Source organism: Archocentrus centrarchus, chromosome 12 (assembly GCF_007364275.1).
Source record: "Archocentrus centrarchus isolate MPI-CPG fArcCen1 chromosome 12, fArcCen1, whole genome shotgun sequence".
In the NCBI taxonomy this organism is placed as follows: domain Eukaryota; kingdom Metazoa; phylum Chordata; class Actinopteri; order Cichliformes; family Cichlidae; genus Archocentrus; species Archocentrus centrarchus.
In genome coordinates this window covers 21,716,734-21,734,429 of record NC_044357.1, presented here as the reverse complement: position 1 = coordinate 21,734,429, position 17,696 = coordinate 21,716,734, and the positions used below count along the sequence as shown (strand labels likewise).

Below are 17,696 nucleotides of genomic sequence, written 5' to 3'. Positions count from 1 at the left end.
CTGACTCAACTCGTACACAAACGTTTTACTTTCTATCTCCTCACATATCATCTCACATCACACAACAACTGCTCTCGTCACGTGGTTTGCTCCTTTAAATCTACAATACTGAAAGTGTGGTGAACGATCCAGCGAAAACATAGCTTTTTCGTTTTCGAAAAGTAATGCGTCCAGACGGAAAAGTGTAAAAGGGGCCTTAGGTGGGTGATCACTAGTGTTGTAGGCCACCACCTTTGTTTAATGATGGTTATTCACAGTGGACGTAGATGGCCACCTTTACTCCTTCCAAAATGTGAACATTGGCATCCTCTTTTCTCCACTTTTTCAAGGATGCCAAACTTAATTAATATGTCTCAGAGTCTTAAATTTTAGTTTAAGGTGTAAATAATTGCATATTCAAGAAGTTTAGTCAACCATCCATCCATCTATCTGTCCATGTTTATCTGCTTATCCATCTCAGAGTTACAGGGGCTTGGAGCTGGGCGCTCTGGAAGAAGCCACAGCACTCGGAGAGAACCCATGGAAGCATGGGGAAAACATGTAAACTCCATGCAGAGAGGTATCAGCCGTGCAGCAGAAAAAAAAAATCCAATGAAGTAGAAAATCTAATCTCAGTGAACTTACTCAGAAGCACTAGGAAGCACTGTGCTGCCCAAGTAGGAATAAGCATGGATTAGAAAAACAGGTTAGCCAAGGCAGGGATTATATTTGGTCACAGACACGGATACAGACAGCAGTGGTAAAAAACTCACACACAGTCTCACACACACACACAAAAATTGACACAGAGATGCCAGGTTATGGGACTAAAAAGGTTTTGAAATTTATGTGAAACCACTGTTTAAAAAAAGAAAAAAGTAAGCAACCCATGGTATGGTTATACTCTAAATTATATCAAGTAGTGGCACCTTATGTAATGAAAAAATCAAATTTTTCAGCAAAAAGCCTCATGTATTTGTCAGTGTCAGTGGTTAGTATTGTCACCTCACAACAAGACAGAAAAAGCCTAACCTGCTGCATGGCCATTTTGCTTGGACTTTATATGTTCTCAAAGACATGCATGTGACATTGTTCTAAATTGGAGATGGCTTGTGAGGGACTTGTGCATTATCCAGGATGTATCTTGCCTTTTGGCAAAGTCAGCTGGCGTGAACTTCAGCCACCCTGAAACACTGGTTGGCTGCGCAGTTGGACGGATAAAAAGACGTTCCTCCTGGTGAGGGATACCTAAAAAAAAATTTTAAAAATAAATAACTGAAAGCAAATACACGAGTTTACAAGCACGTGTAGTTGTCAGAGCGATGAGTCATGCATAATGTTACAAATAAGTGTTTATTTAAAGCATTGACCTCAGATGGTTCAAGAATCTGCTCTCCGTTGTGTGTTTGTCTGCTCTGGCAGGTAATACATACTCTCATGTGAAATGCACAGACGGCCTTCGTGAAAAACCACAACTGAATTTCTTTGAAGCAGCAGGCTGTTGCCATGGCATCAAGCCTTACATCAGTCTGCAGCATCATTACCATCACATCAGTCTCTGGTGATGGACAAGTGTGAGATGAGTCTGACATCCACATGGTGCCTCTAGCCAGCTGAGCACCCCAGTGTTCTCTGTCCACCCTGACATGTATGCTGCTGTTGATTTGAACATTTTTACCTTTAAAAATGTAACCAAGATATTGAATAATTTCTTTGTTTTCACGAGTCTACACATAGATGCGTTTGGTCGGGTTATGTAAAAACGAAAGAAAGCACAGCCGTTCTTCAGACAGAGCTCAGTCTTAGATGAAAACTTTTCAAACCTAAGCAGGAGACTAAATGGCCTTTTAAAAGGCAGCAGAAATGCTTTGTTATATCCAGACTTTATTTTTGGCTCACAGATTATGTACTTGCTCTCAGAACACCAAAAGTAATCTGCTGGTTAAGAATTCTGAGAACTGAAAGATAAACAGCTTGAGGTAGAGGACTGTGTTCGTTCTCCTGCTGAGACTCACAGGACATCACTGACTATTTGCAAAAGTAATATTTGATAAGCTCAAAAGAAATGTGCAGGATTTACTGTAGTAAACTAATGATCTTTTTTCTGTCGGCAGCTTCATAGCTTTCAGCTTTAGAGGTACAAACCTTCTTTGTTGATTAACTCTGTTATTTTGTGGGCACAGGAGAGATGGCATTTTTATATTTTCTGCTCAGGCCTTTTTAGGTGTGCAGGCTGGGTAATTGTACAGCCTTTGGGGACAGATACATCAAAGGATAATTGTTTACTCCCAACCTGTTTGACATTCCAGTTTGTGAGCGTTTGGAACATTTTAAAAGACTTGGCATTTAATCAAAACAAGTTAAAAGATTAATCTACAATGAAAATAATCACTGATGGTCATTCCAGCCGTCCAGGAATTTATCTCGCAAGGATGTAATGCAAATTACATTCTGTCCCATCATTTTCAAGAACTTTCAGAAACTTCTTTAAAAACAAAATCAAGGCTGAGGCTCAACAGGAGAAGTCCCTCTAACTCACTCTTTCCTTTTTGATAACGCTTATAGTCAGGGCTTGGTCAGGCGACCACGAACCCTCCCTTATTATGCTGCAATAGGCCTAGGCTGCTGGGGGGGGTTCCCATGCACTGAATGTTTCTTTTCATTCACCTCTTTTTACTCTGTTTATACCCCACTCTGCAGTAAATCAGTTATTAATCTCTGACTCTCTTCCACAGCGTGTCTTTTGTCCTCTCTCTCTCCCCTCAGCCCCAACCGGTCACAGCAGATGACCCCCCCTCCCTGAGCCTGGTTCTGCTGGAGGGTTCTTCCTGTTAAAAGGAAGTTTTTCCTTTCACCATGTGCTGCTCATAGGGGGTCGTTTTGACTGTTGGGTTTTCTCTGTAATTACTGTTGGGTCTTTACCTTACAATATAAAGCACCTTGAGGTGGCTGTTTATTGTGATTTGGTGCTATATAAATAAAATTGAGTTGAACTGAACTATGATCTGAAATGTATTTTAAAATGGATGCTGCCAATGCAGAGTCCCTCATTTGTTTGTGAAGCCTTATGAAACTTCAACATTAGTGGGTTTTTGAGCAAAAAGTGACCATGTTTAAAGGCTTTAGTAGTAAGATATGCTGGCAAGCTTGGCTAGAAAGGTATGTTCATAGACTCTATGGGTGCATCACACAGTCACTTATATCTGCTAATTTGTCCTACTGACATCCAAATAAAATGCTAAAAAAAAGCTTCTTGGGTGGGCCACACAGGAAACAGTGTTGTTGGTTCAAAATGCACCAATCTCACAAACACAACTGAGAGGTCCAGTTCAGTGACTCAGATTGGCAGACGTGAGGCCTCACAGACTGCCTGTGGGGTCTGACTCGAGTTAAGTGCAAGCTCCAAGTGGCCATTTGAGGAACTGCAGCTTTTGGCTTTGGCTCCAGTTTTTTAAATAACTCATATTTAAAGTTAGCACACTGAAACGGCTTCTTATATAATAGCTGGAATCACTACTTATTTTATAAACTGAAAATCTGCACAAGCATTGACTCCTCACAAAAATGATGTAAACTTTTTTGTTTTCTGTGGAACCTATAATATAAGTCTGTTACTCACATATATTAAATAGCCATGTGTTGATGCATTGCCTTTATTTGGACAATATAAACTAGTTGCTGCTGGTGTAAATATTTGATATGGGAGAGCGAGGGCATGAGTTTGAGGGGAGTTTGGCCTCATGTGACTCTGATTTAATGAAGCCTCCATGGACGGCATACAGAAGCCAAGCAGTGCGCTTCCAATCCCTATTATCAGAGTAAACAGAGGTCTGCACACAAAGGGGCAGCAGCGAAATGCAGCCCCCTCTCTCAGATTCCACTAATCCCCAGTGAACAAGAGGAGGAAAGAGAGAGAAATGTGGGACAGAGGGAGAGAGGGTGCATATAAAACAGGGAAGGAAAAGAATAAAAAGAGAGAATACCAATATATGCTGAAATAGAGAAAGTGGTGAAGAAAGGGGAAACGATAAAGTAAAGACAAATCATTTTCCCAAAATTTAAGGAAATAATTTGCCATTTTTTATTCCAAAAAGTGTTGATACCATAACACACTAGATATCAGATAATGCCCAGGTAAGTCCATGAATTAGTTAGTTTAGTTTTCTCCACTCACGACAGTGTTCTGCTACGCAAAAAGCTTGCAATTTGTTAATACTGGCAGGCAGCATCAGCAAACATTAGCCAGAGGGAAGACAACTCGGGGCGATTTAATCCCAAAAACCAAACAATTGCTACGTGACTCAAGTGCCCGGCTGATGTCGACACTAGCCTCAGGTTGCATTGCAATCTTGAAAAGTGACCTAAATGTTGCCACATTTTTCTGTTTTAAAAAGGTTTTTTTTGATTATTATAAAATACGAATGTTCCTATTGTGCTTGAAAAAAATTAATGAATGACCGGCCAGAATCAACTCATATATGTACAGCGCACACACACACACACACACACACACACACACACACACACACACACACACACACACACACACACACACACACACACACACACACACACACACACACGTACCTACAGCTGGATCTGCTCTGACGGTCGCTGGGGTAACAGAGTGCTCCTCATCCTCTCCTCATCTTCAAGTCCGTTCCTTTTCCTTTCGCCTCTCTTCCTCCATGTGCGTTTGTCTTCCAAAAACATTTTTCCCTCACATGTCCCATGCCGGTTTTTGCGTGGCATATCACATGCTTGGAATTATATGGCTGTAAAGGCATTTAATTTTTATATGGCCGAAATAATGACATTTCAATTCAAATTTACAATATTTGTACCCATATAAAGGATTTTTTGTAGGTGAATATTTGTAGAATGCTTATTGGAAGCATTTACTGGCACCTTGCTATATAATTCCTGAACTAATATGCGTCTTGCTTGACTGTGGCATGTAAACGTTGTCAGGATTATGCTGTCTTTTCAAAACTGCTTTCATGCACCTTGATGTCAGGAGACATTCAAGATGGAATAAATGTTTATATTTGATTAAAGAATGATCCAGCGTTGTATATTTTGCCTTAAAACTAACCTTCAGTTTTGTTATGTTTTTGTTTTTTATTTTTTCATTGTAAAGCACTTTAGTTTTAAAAGTGCTATATAAATAAAATAAAAAATAAATAAAATACAGGGGTCATGTAAATAACAAAACTGGAGATCCAGTCAAGAAAAAAAAGAGAGACAAATTAGAAGTAAAAGATGTTTTACCTAAAACCTGAAATCATGCTTTAATCCCAGGTATCTCCTTGCTTTTACTTGGTGTACATATTGAAGTATTTCATTTATCCACACAGGAAGCAACTAGCAGCTAGTTGGCGACCATATAAAGTCAATGATATTCAGTGACTTAAAGCAGAATCAGTGCTGGCGATCCACAGTGGGTGGGTCCTGAGTTTCTCTATTTCAAGGCAAGCAACTGACACGACTACCAATGACAGTCAATTATAAATGATGTAACATTGTTATATGCTGGATTTATCAGCCAAAGTAATGTTGGCTCTGCACAACTTCACATAATGTCTCCACAGTCTAGATATTTAAATTTATTTAAGAATTTACAAATTTTTCTCAAAATATTAAACATGTTGCTTAAATAATGCATATTTAATTGGTATGAACTAACTACATTGCTGTAGTTTTAACATAGCTTTTAATGACAATATAGCCAAAGACAAATGGATATGCAGAAAATCATGCACATTGCCTGCTTTCATCATTGTCTGTAATTAATGATAACTGAAAAGCATTGAAGGTGGATTAGAAATCACTGAAAGCATGGGTGGGAATAAAAGTTGCAAGACTTTTGTGTGTTGTTTGAAGAATTAAATCTCATAAACATTATTAAATGAGAAAAGTTTGTGGCCCAAGTTTAGAGTCCTGTGGAATGCCATTTACTAGAGTGGGAGATGATTTGGTTTATGCTTCACAGACAATATGATAATATGGCAATTAACTGTGATAAACAAATAAGTGATAAATAAGCAAAAATCACAAATCTGGTGCAACTCTATTGCTATCTACATACAGTACACAGAAATTCACATTAACTATTTACATTCAGAGTCCAGCCAGAACATCACAGATCTGAGACAGAAATTCCTACACAAATAGTGAGGTTGTTGCTGCAGGATGACAATTTAACAACAAAATGACATTGGTGGTCAGAAACTTTGCATTTATCTACTTTAGGAATATACCCAGGATACAACCAGTTGAAAAAAAAAAAAATTTCTCCCATTATTATTTTGCCATAATTTAAAATTGTTTCTTCTTTTAGCCAACCTCACGCATTTTTTTGGACTTGTCTTTTTATTTTCATCATTGACTGAATAAATGATGAATAGCTGGAATGCAGGTTATATTCAGTTGAATGGCCGACCCGTCCTTATGCATCTCTGTGTCACTCTCTCATTGTCTTCTTTAGTTTCACGACCACGGATTCAGGTTTTGGCAGGTTTGTTGGGTCATGTGGGGGCTTTCTGCAAAGATTCAGAGTCTTTGTGGTGAAATGTGCATGTCTGATGAAATTGTAACGACATAAAGCTAGACCCTTATTAATGTCTGCTATACAAATTCTAAATTGCTTCATTTTTGTGTATATCCAGTAGAGATGACTGAATCCTTTTTAGAGCCATTATGATAGATCAGATATATTTTTTTCTAATATAAAATAGCTTTAAAGGTTATTTGATAAGAAGACGTAGGCCATAAAGCTGTAAATGCTGAAACTCTTCTCATTCACTTACTCATTCATTAATATTATCTTATATTGTTTGGTGTTTTCTGTTATTGACTTTTCAGCATGTTCAACTTCCCATTCAGGTGTTCTCTTGTTTTGAGCCCAAAACAGACTGGCACTTTATGATGCATGCAGGCCATCTGTACTAAATTATTTTAGATGCAATCTGCTTCATACAAAATACTTTAGTTTTGAGATGATGAAGCAAGCCACAACCAGGCTGCCTCTTGTCATTTAGCACTTCTTCTTTGGTGGTTTTAACTGTTTTTATAAAAGAAATGAAATCAGCTTTGGTGAAGAATTGTGTCATAGGAAGAGAAAATTCTGTTTATGTCACATTTTACTTTATCTGCTGCATTTTCAATGGTTAACTTGGCTTGCGGATTGGTTGATTTGCCTGTGAATGCAGCACATGTCACATGATGCACTCCTCGGCTGCAGAGGCAGTGTGTTTTGGACTTAATCGTTGTGAGCTTTGGCTCTGTCCTGCTGTATTGACAATATCCTGCTGTTGCATGTTCCTCTCCCTGTCCTTCTGTCTAAACTCTGATCAATACAAGAAACACCCCCCTCCCATTTGATCTACAAGTAGACTAAGCTCTACCTGGACTTTTAAAGAAATCTGAAAAAAAACCCTCCCGTGCCTGCATTGTGCTTCTGTCTTTGTGAGGACACGTTAGTTTTAGATGTTTTTGGAAGATCTGTACATTTTGTATGAGCATTCATTCAGTCATAGGGCAGGAAACTATGTTTGGGTAAATGCTGGCATTTGATTTAGAGTAAGTTTACAGAAAAAAAGGTTTGGAGAATAGTTTTTATGATTCAAGAAAAATTGAGGTTGGTGACATTGCACCATATAGTGTGTTATTATCTTTACTGGTAAGTTAGGTAAACTCTAAAAAAAAAAAGGAAAAGAAAAGAAAAAACTGATCTTTAAAATTTGCTTGTATAAAAATGTATTTACATAGTAAATAGTACATAGTAAATTTACAAAGTAAAATGTAGGTTAGTTGTATTATTTGGACATCACTATGTCCAAAAACTGCAATCTTTGTCTGTTGAGAGTCATTTAACTAGAAAAGCATACAAAACTTAAACAGCTAAAAAAAAAAGAGCCATCACAGAAAGATCATTTATTAAAATCTATTTTGATATTTTATTAATTTAGCAACAACAATGCATAATGCATGTACTGTACCAAATATAGCTAATAATTCTAAGCTCATTTTCATCTGTATTTGCTGTTCAAGGCCCTTTAATGATGCAAATATAACAATGAAAGATAATCAGTTGCAGTAAATTAAAATCTGACACATAAAATCATGCACAGAAAATAAACGTCCTCAGAAAAGTATCGGCTACAGATCAGCAAAAGCAGAGGAAACAAACGCTTCATCAGCACATGAAAACTGCAGCCATGGGTGCTAATGCTTCTGCGTTAATGCTCAGCTCAGTGACAGTAGACCAGGGAATGTTTCAGCCATGTTTTCTTTTTCTTTTTCTTTTTTTTTAAGCCTGTCATGTCTGGCAGATCTTGCAAACAGAACTGTGATCCGAATGCATTGTTGTGCCAAACATATTTGCTATTTCAAGATGAGCTCTATAGGTTCTCTATAGGCTCCTCTTGTTACTGTGTGACCCTTTATTTTATTTTATTTGGATTATTTTTAACATGCTATGTGACAAATTGTGCCAGAAATGACAGGCTTAGGAAAATGAAAAGAGAAAAGAAAGAAAAGAGAAAGGGAAAGAGGAAGAAGAAAAAATTAGAAAAAAAAAATAGAGAGAAAAACAGAAAAAAGAAACAGGAAAGAGTGCAAGTAAGTAAACCAAATATGTGCAAGTAAGTAAACCAGTTTGGTTTACTTACTTCAGCCATGTTTTCAAATGAAATCTAACCAAAAATACGGCGCTCTCTGATATGATTATGAGATAAAGACTGATACATCCGTCTTAACTGTAAAAGGTTTTTCCCCAAATGTTGTGGAACATAATTGTAGCATATTGTCTTCTAATGTTATCTTTGCAAAGGTGCTACATGTCACAGTAAGATTATTAAGATATACATATTAAATCATCTGAAACCTTTTGCAGAGCTAATAGCATAAGTGTAACAACACTTTTCCCAGCATGCCCCACGTCATTAAAAGTCTTTCAGAAAAAGATCCTATTTTTAATCAGTGGAGTGAAAAACGATTGAGTAATATTCCATCCATCCATCCATCCATCCATCCATGCATCCATCCATCCTGTTCCACTTATCAGTGGCTGGGTTGTGGGGGCAGCAGCCTAAACAGAGGAACCCAGACCTCCCTCTCCCCAGCCACCTCCTCCAGCTTATCCGGAGGGACACTGAGGCGTTCCCAGGCCAGATGAGAGATATAATCTCTCCAGTGCATTCTGGGTCTGCCCTGGGGGCCTCCTCCTAGTAGGACACCTTACCAAAGAGGCACTTAGGAGGCATCCTAGTCAGATACCTGAACCACCTCAACTGGCTCCTTTTGATGTGGAGGAGCAGTGGCTCTACTCTGAGCCCCTGTCAAATGACTTTACCCTATCTCTAAGGGAGAGGCCACCCTTCAGAGGCAGCTTATTTCTGTCGCTTGTATCCGTGATATTGTTCTTTCAGTCACTACCCAAAGCTCGTGACCATAGGTGAGGTTGGGGAGGTAGATTGACCGGTAGATCACCAGCTTGGCTTTTATGCTCATCTCTCTCTTAACCACGATGGACTAGTGAAGTGTCCACATTACTGCAGCCACGGCCCCAATCTGTCTGTCAATCTCCCACTCACCTTTCCTTTCACTTGAAAACAAGACCCCGAGATACTTAAACTTCTCCGCTTGGGCCAGCAACTCATCCCTGACCTGGACTGGGGACTCCACCCCATTCTGGTTGAGGACGATGGCCTCACTCTGAGATGTGCTAATTCTCATACTCACCTCTTCACACTCGGTTGCAAACCACTCCAGTGCAAACTATTTGGCAAGTTTTTCATGTGTGCAACCCATATACAGTACTCAACTGCTGCTCAACTCACAAATGCATTTTCCTTACAGATGTGGCTCCATTTAAGGAGAAATAAGCAGGCTTTCCAGCGGTATAAGATTTATTGCAAAGAAGCATTGTTACAACAAGGAAATAATTGACCTATCACAAACTTTTTGTAATACATTTATATGCATGCCATTAAGGGTCCATTTGACAGTCATGTCAGCTGGGCTGCTTCTGCCTTCTGTATCCTGGTGAACTGCACTGGCTGCACTGTGGGCAGTTATGTCTTTGGCTGACAGGATAAAGCCAGTCAAATAAATACCACAGTAGCCCATGTATACTTAAACAGAAAGGGGCTTCTGCACAGTTTGAAAGAATTGCACTGTAGCTTTAGTGGAATTTGGTCAATGAATGCATTCATGTTTTACCTGAAAAAGTTTGCAGAGTGACACCTCCCTGGAAATGAAGCTCTTCAGCTTTAAACATGCCACCTTTTTCCACTGTAGAAGAGAAGAAGAAGAAGAAGACTTTATTTGTCATTACATGTAAACACTGTAGCTGTTGATTTGAATGAAATAATTATTTTTTGTGTGATTCCGTTGTAACAGATGTGATCAGAATTACATCAAATCACACAATCAAAATTATAGAGTTTTTAAAAAATAAATGAATAAAGTTTTTGAGAGCAATTGCAATGTATTACTTTGAATCCTGGTATCAGTTTTGTTATTTATATCTATTAATTTATGAAATACCATTGTGATCAACATCTTTTTAGGAAAGAATTCAGAGAAAATGCATTAATTCCAAAAAACCCTCACACACACAAACAATCACAAATATATATATATATATATATATATATAAATTTTTTTTTAAATCTCAGGCTTTGAAGTCTTCCCAGTTCAGAGTTGGTATAAGGAATAATAAAGCCAATCTATCTTGTGATGTTGTCAGTTTGTTGTAACTTGTATCGACTTTAGCTGGCAGTTTTGATAGCGAGGCCTTATGGATAAATCAGGAGATACCCATGTTGTTACAAACAGGATTTATACTTTAATTGTTGGAGTCAGGAAATGATCTTCGTCTTTGGAGGTCCTCACAGGTATAGAAGCACAAATGTGTGTGAGCGTGTGTGGTGGGGTGGGGGATTTTGCAGATGAGAAGAAAATGAAGAAATGCTGCAGATGTGACTGCAGTGTGAGTCTGTCAGTTGTTGTGCCCTCATGTTTCTCGTGTCCTGAAACATGCAACACGCAAGTTTTTTGTTTGTTTGTTTTTTTTTTCAATCCCATTAATCCAAGTGCCTTTCCTGAACTGCAGGTAGATCCCATTAAGTCCTGAGTGGAACCACAACAGCATGTTTTTGGTTTTTTTTCCTGTTTGTAATGATGTTGTGATTCTTTTTTAGGTTTAACTTTGATGAAGAGACACCAACAACAAACTTTGATACCTTCCCAGCAGCCATCCTCACTGTGTTTCAGGTAAAAAAAAAAAAAAAAAATCTTAACACACGTACGCACTCACAATTTCCAAATGAGTGAGAGAATACTGACACTATGGAAAAATAGTTTATCAGTCATTTTAATTAGAGTGAATGAGGGGTCTGTACACCTACGTGTGCCCTAATGAGCTCACTGATAATCCTTCATTTAGTCTTTGCTCATAAGCCCTCAGTCTGTAAAGTAATTTAGTTTTGCACTCTGTGAGATTTGCACGCCACTTTCCAACCTGCCGACAGCCCCAGCCTCGTTCATGCTCTCGTTTTCCTCAGATTCTGACCGGCGAGGACTGGAACGCGGTGATGTACCACGGGATCGAGTCTCAAGGAGGCGTTCGCCGTGGCATGTTCTCCTCCATCTACTTCATCGTCCTCACACTCTTTGGAAACTGTATTCTTTTTGACATCACAGCATTCCCACAGTGCGCTCAGTCAGTAGGAACAGGAAATGCAGAAAGTCTGAAAAAGTAGTTTCATAATGTCTTAATTTTTCTAAAAATTAGCTGTAAATATGTTGAGGGTTTATATAAGACTAGTAGATAAAATCTGTTTTTAAAGTCTGTGCAGTTTTAACACTACTTTATCACTGTTGTCCTTTAGTTATTGTGCACATTTATTTATATTATAATGTAATTATGCAGACTGAAACACTAGGTGGCGCTAACCTAATATAATTACTGCACCATCTTCTACCGGTCCACTGGCTGTTCCATTAGCTTCACAGTAGGATTTAACAGGTCCTAGCACTTAGCACGTACAACTTGGTTTGGAAATGGGAATGTGTAAAAAGGAAAGTGAGACAGTGGGGAGTTTCAGCATGCAGAGGCTGTAATGTATGCTATACTGAACGGAATGCATCAAGTCAGGCTAGACCTCCTTCACATTCATCCATGAATATACACTACATTGCCAAATGTATTCACTGATCCATCCAAATCATTGAATTCCTATCACTTCCATGGCTAACGGTGTTTAAAACCAAGCACACAGGCATGCAGACTGCTTCTACAAACATTAGTGAAGGAATGGGATGCTCTCAGGAGCACAATGAATTCCAGCTTGGTACAGTGATAGGATGCCACCTGTGCAACAAGTCCCGTCATGAAATTTCCTCATTACTAAATATTCCACAGTCAGCTGTTAGTGGGATTATAACGAAGTGGAAGCTATTGGGAATGACAGCAAAGCAGCCATGAAGTGCTAGGCTACGTAAAATCACAGAATGGGTTAGCTGAGGCACATAGTGCACAGAGGTTGCAGAGTCACTACAGACCTCCAAACTTCATGTGGCCTTCAGATTAGCTCATGAACAGTGTGTAGAGAGCTTCATGGAATGGGTTTTCATGACCGAGCAGCTGCATCCAAGCCTTACATCATGAAGTGCAATGCAAAGTGTTGGATGCAGTGGTGTAAAGCACGTTTCCACTGGACTCTAGAGCAGTGGAGACGTGTTCTCTGGAGTGATGAATCACCCTTCTCCGTCCGGCAATCTGATGGACGAGTCTGTGTTTGGTGGTTGCCAGGAAAATGATGCTTGCCTGACTACATTGTGCCACATGCAAAGTTTGGTGGGGGGGTTATGGTGTGGGGGTGTTTTTCAGAAGTTGGGCTCCGCCCCTTAGTTCCAGTGAAAGGAACTCTTAATGTTTCAGCATACCAAAACATTTTGGACAATTTCATGCTCCCAACTTTGTGGGAACAGTTTGGGGATGGCCCCTTCCTGTTCCAACATGACTGCACACCAGTGCACAAAGCAGCTCCATAAAGACATGGATGAGCCAGTTTGGTGTGGAAGAACTTGACTGGCCTGCACAGAGTCCTGACCTCAGCCTGACAGAACACCTCTGGGATGAATTAGAGCAGAGACTGTGAGCCAGGCCTTCTCTCCAACATCAGTGTCTGACCTCACAAATGTGCTTCTGGAAGAATGGCCAAAAATTCCCATAAACACTCCTAAACCTGTGGAAAGCCTAAACAGAAGAGTCAAAGCTGTTATAGTGGCAAAGGGTGGGCCAACATCATATTAAACCCTATGAATTAAAATTAAATTAAAATTTTGGCTGTGTATAATATGAGGATCCACCTTTGTAAGTTTTGGCCAGATGGGAGTGAACTGATACTTTATTAGAGGACGCCTTCAAGTATTGTTGTCAAGATCCCAACTTGAGGTGAAAAGTTAGGCCCAGCTCTGCCAGGTAAACTGACAGATCTGCTCAGGATCAATTTTTCCACCTGCTTCTAGTTTGGTGGGAAAAGCCAATGCATTTTTAATCTGTCCAACTGTTGTTGCTCCTGAGTGCTGTTGTTACTCAGACACCCTCCTGAACGTCTTCTTGGCTATTGCTGTTGACAACCTTGCAAATGCACAAGAGCTGACAAAGGTAGGTGGGAAAACCAACCCAGCAAAAACTTGCCAGATGTTGATTTTTAGACGTATTTGCAGCAAACAAAAAGAAGACAGCTTCATCCGTTACTTCTTTTACATATTTCAGTGTTGTTGAGACTGGTTTTCTTTTTTAAACAAGCTTTTGCTGGGTTTGATGTGATCCTATTTCCATGGCTGTATTAGTGTTGTATATGAAGGAAAATAGATGTCAGTCTTGAGTAAAATGTGGACAAACTCAGATGAGACAATTTTGATTGATTTTTTTCGAAGATCAATACTGGGTAATCAGATTTTGCCCAGAAAATTGTATATCTGTTGTAATACTAATATATTCTTATCACAATTTAATGTCTTGGTTGTCACTGGCTGAAGGATGAAGAGGAGCAGGAGGAGGCAGCCAATAAGAAGCTTGCTCTGCAGAAAGCTTTGGAAGTGAAAGAAGTCAGCCCAATGTCAGCAGCCAACATTTCAATCGCTGCGTGAGTATCTCTTCCCGCAGAGAGCAGCTCTGTTCAGTCCCACACCGAAATCAAATTGTGTGATGTCTCTTTGTAGGTTCTTCCCTCTCAGTCTGACATGTCTCTGTGTATATTTGTACCATGTTTGATTTGTGTATGTTCTGAACTTCTCATCCGCTCCCATTATGAGAGAGCTCCTGTGATGTTGCCTTGTTTATTACACCCCACTCTTGACCCTTTTCAATACTATAGGCAATTAAGGAAGCTTCAGTGAGCAATTCATGTGAGTTTCCACCAACAAATTCCTTATATTCATTTATTTTGCCCCTGAGCTTTGCTACATGCTGTTAAAATGGCATTTCATAATCAAAGCTGCTTTTTGATTATGTTCCACAAATGATGTCTGTGTAGATTCTCAGTTATCCAGGTCATAGTAGTCTCTGGAGCTTGAAAAAGGCGACTGGACTTCTTTTTGTTTCTTGAAGACGTTTCACCTCTCATCCGAAAGGCTTCTTCAGTTCTCAACCAAATGGTGGAGAGACCCAGGTATTTAAACCCCTGTGGGCGTAGTCCCCTGGAGGTGGTTATGACCCTCTATTGATCATGTGCTTGAACACATGTGCCCAGGTGTGAAGGGGGCGTGGGTCATATTTAATCAGTGGTTTCAGTTGAAACCAACTTAGGACTCCGCTCCATTGTTTCCTGTGGCCTATTGAGGTCACTGGAACAAAGGTGTGAATACGCCCACAGGGGTTTAAATACCTGGGTCTCTCCACCATTTGGTTGAGAACTGAAGAAGCCTTTCGGATGAGAGGTGAAACGTCTTCAAGAAACAAAAAGAAGTCCAGTCGCCTTTTTCAAGCTCCAGAGACTTCCACAAATGATGCAGCTCTCCATTCTGCATTTTTAGATGATGAATATTAGTAGTAGTAGATATTATGTCCCATTTATTTCATTATCAACACTAAACTTAGTAGTAATGATTAGTGGAAAAGCTTATTAATAAGAGCAGATGACAAAGATGGGAAAATGCAGATTTGTACAGTCATGTGAAAAAGAGTTTTTTTGAAAAAAGTACATCCTTACTGCATGCATAGGAATTAAGAGGGTAAGAAGCATAAATAAAATTAGGCGCTGCTCATCATTGATTAACTGATCATCAGCAAGTGTGACCACTTTTGGCAGTTTGCTGGTCTGGAGCGTTCAGGAGTGTGTTAACGCAAAGCCACAATCTTCCCAGGAATGGATGACCCAGCAAATTCAACCCAAGATCAGATTGTGAAATTACAAAAAAAACCCCAAGAGCTACAGCTCAGACACTACAGGCCTTGGTTAGCATGTTAAATGTTAAAGTTTATAACAGTACAATTAGAAAAAACTGAACAAGTATGGCTTGTTTGGAAGGCTTGCCAGTAGAAAGCCTCTTCTGTTTTGCAAAGCTGCATCTGAACAAACAATAAGACTTCTGCAACAATGTCCTTTGGACAGATGAGACCAGCGTGGAGCTGTTTGACTATAATACACAGCAACATGTTTGGTGAAAACCAAACAGAGCATTTCAGTACAAACACTTCATACCAACTGTCAGCACAGTGCTGGAGGGGTGATGATTTGGGCTTGTTTTGCAGCCACAGGATCTGAGCACCTTTCTGTCACTGAGTTGACCATGAACTGCTCTGCATACCAAAGTATTCTAGAGTTAAATGTGAGGCCATCTGACCCACAGCTAAAGCTTGGCTCAAACTGGGTCATGCAGCACGACACAGCAGCAGATATACAACAGAATGGCTGAAAAAGAAAAGAATCGAGGTGCTGCAATGGTCCAGCCCAAGTCAGACCTTTTCCTGACTGAAATGCTGTGGTGGGACTTTAAAAACTAAGAGACTTGCCTGCAAACCTCATTGAACTGAAGCAACAATGATGTAAGTGACCGATAGTCATACAAAAAATGATTATTTGAAGTTATTGCTGCTAAATTTGGTTCTGCAAGCTGTGAAATCATGAGGTGTACTTAGTTTTTTCACAGGACTGCTTAAAGTCCTGTGAAAAAACTTTTTTTCACATGACTGTAGGTGTAACGCTTAATGTTAAACATAGTATTATTGGAAAACTTCACAGAGAACCTTTGATTCACAGCCATTTTCAATAGCAGCTTCCCACTTCCCATTTTTCCTAATGACAGTGATGTCTTTGTAAGCATAAAGAGCTCCTGTCATGCAAACATTTTCCACCAGCCTCCTCTCCACCACAAGCCAGTGACTGACAGGCTTAGGGTCTTGTGTTAATTGTGTTTTCAAATGGAACCTAATTTTAGCATCTGGAAAGCTGAAAGCTTAAATCTTGAAACTTAGGACCCAAATGAAGACGCAAAGACTCAAAGTAAAAACAAGAGGTGAGCTTTATTTAGAAAAACTGAACAGAGTCCAGTAACACACACACACACACACTCACTGATTTCTCAGATTGCACATTGTCCTTCCCACAAAAGATGTGAGGAGCAGATTAGGCGAGGCAACAGGCATTAAATGAGGCTTATATAAAATGTTCTAAGCACAAGATTGATACAGGCAAGACCCCAGGTGTAGACTGTGCAGAGAGGCTCCTGAGACTATCCAGCACATAACAGCAGGGTGCAAGATGCTAGCATACATGGAACGCCATAATCAAGTGGCCGGCATAGTATACAGGAACATCTGTGCCGAGTATGACCTGGAAGTCCTGAGGTCAAAATGGGATACGCCCCCAAGGGTGGCTAAGAATGACCAAGCTAAGATCCTGTGGAACTTCCAGATACAGACAGACAAACTGTCATGGTGCTGTGTGGCTGGAACGGGTAGACCCCAAAATGCAGGACTCAGGAGAGGGTGAACTTAAAGTGGTTTATTAGGATGTTGAACAGAAGACAAAAACGAACCTACACTGGGACGGAAGCTAAACCAAAACCGGGGAGGAACGGGGAGACACACAGCGAGGGAACACTGAAGACAACGCGACAAAGGACAGAAGAAAACCGAGGGCTTAAATACACAATAGGTAATCAGGGCAAGAGGAAACAGGAGGGCACAGCAGGTGAAGCAAATGAGACTAACAACATAGGGGAAGCAAAACTAAACACAAAGCACAGGGAACACAAGACTGGCAAAATAAAACAGGAAGTGACTAACCAAGGTACACGCAGACTACATACGGGGGACGGGCACACAGACATGGGACAGAGACGCAGACTAGTCACAACACTAGGAATAAAACTCAACATGAAAACACAGGAGGTCAGGGTCAAGACAAAATGACAAAACAGACAAGACCATGGAAGCAGGGGAGACAGGGACGAAGGGAACAAGAGCATCAAAACAAACTGGGAAATAACAAAACTCAGGGAAAATAAACCTAAACACAAAACGCTGGGCAGACGGCCCAGGACCATGACACAAACTGGTAATGGCTAACCAATCGGAATAGTAGTAGTGGACAAGAAGAGGAAGAAAGACGTTTTAATACCTAGCAACAGCAACATCAGGAAGAAAGAACACAAGAAGGTCGAGAAATACCAAGGGCTGAAAGAAGAGCTGGAGAGGA

The 17,696-nt window shown here is 39.9% G+C and overlaps 1 protein-coding gene across 1 annotated transcript in view; it reads left to right on the top strand.

Moving 5' to 3' along the window:
- LOC115789007 (voltage-dependent N-type calcium channel subunit alpha-1B-like) overlaps positions 1–17,696 on the top strand; it is a 204,858-nt gene that overhangs the window by 119,772 nt on the left and 67,390 nt on the right. Inside the window, exons 18-21 of the mRNA XM_030742154.1 lie at positions 11,187–11,259; positions 11,550–11,667; positions 13,590–13,657; positions 14,035–14,141. Coding sequence (XP_030598014.1) covers positions 11,187–11,259; positions 11,550–11,667; positions 13,590–13,657; positions 14,035–14,141 — 366 coding nt within the window. The remainder of the gene's footprint in view (positions 1–11,186; positions 11,260–11,549; positions 11,668–13,589; positions 13,658–14,034; positions 14,142–17,696) is intronic.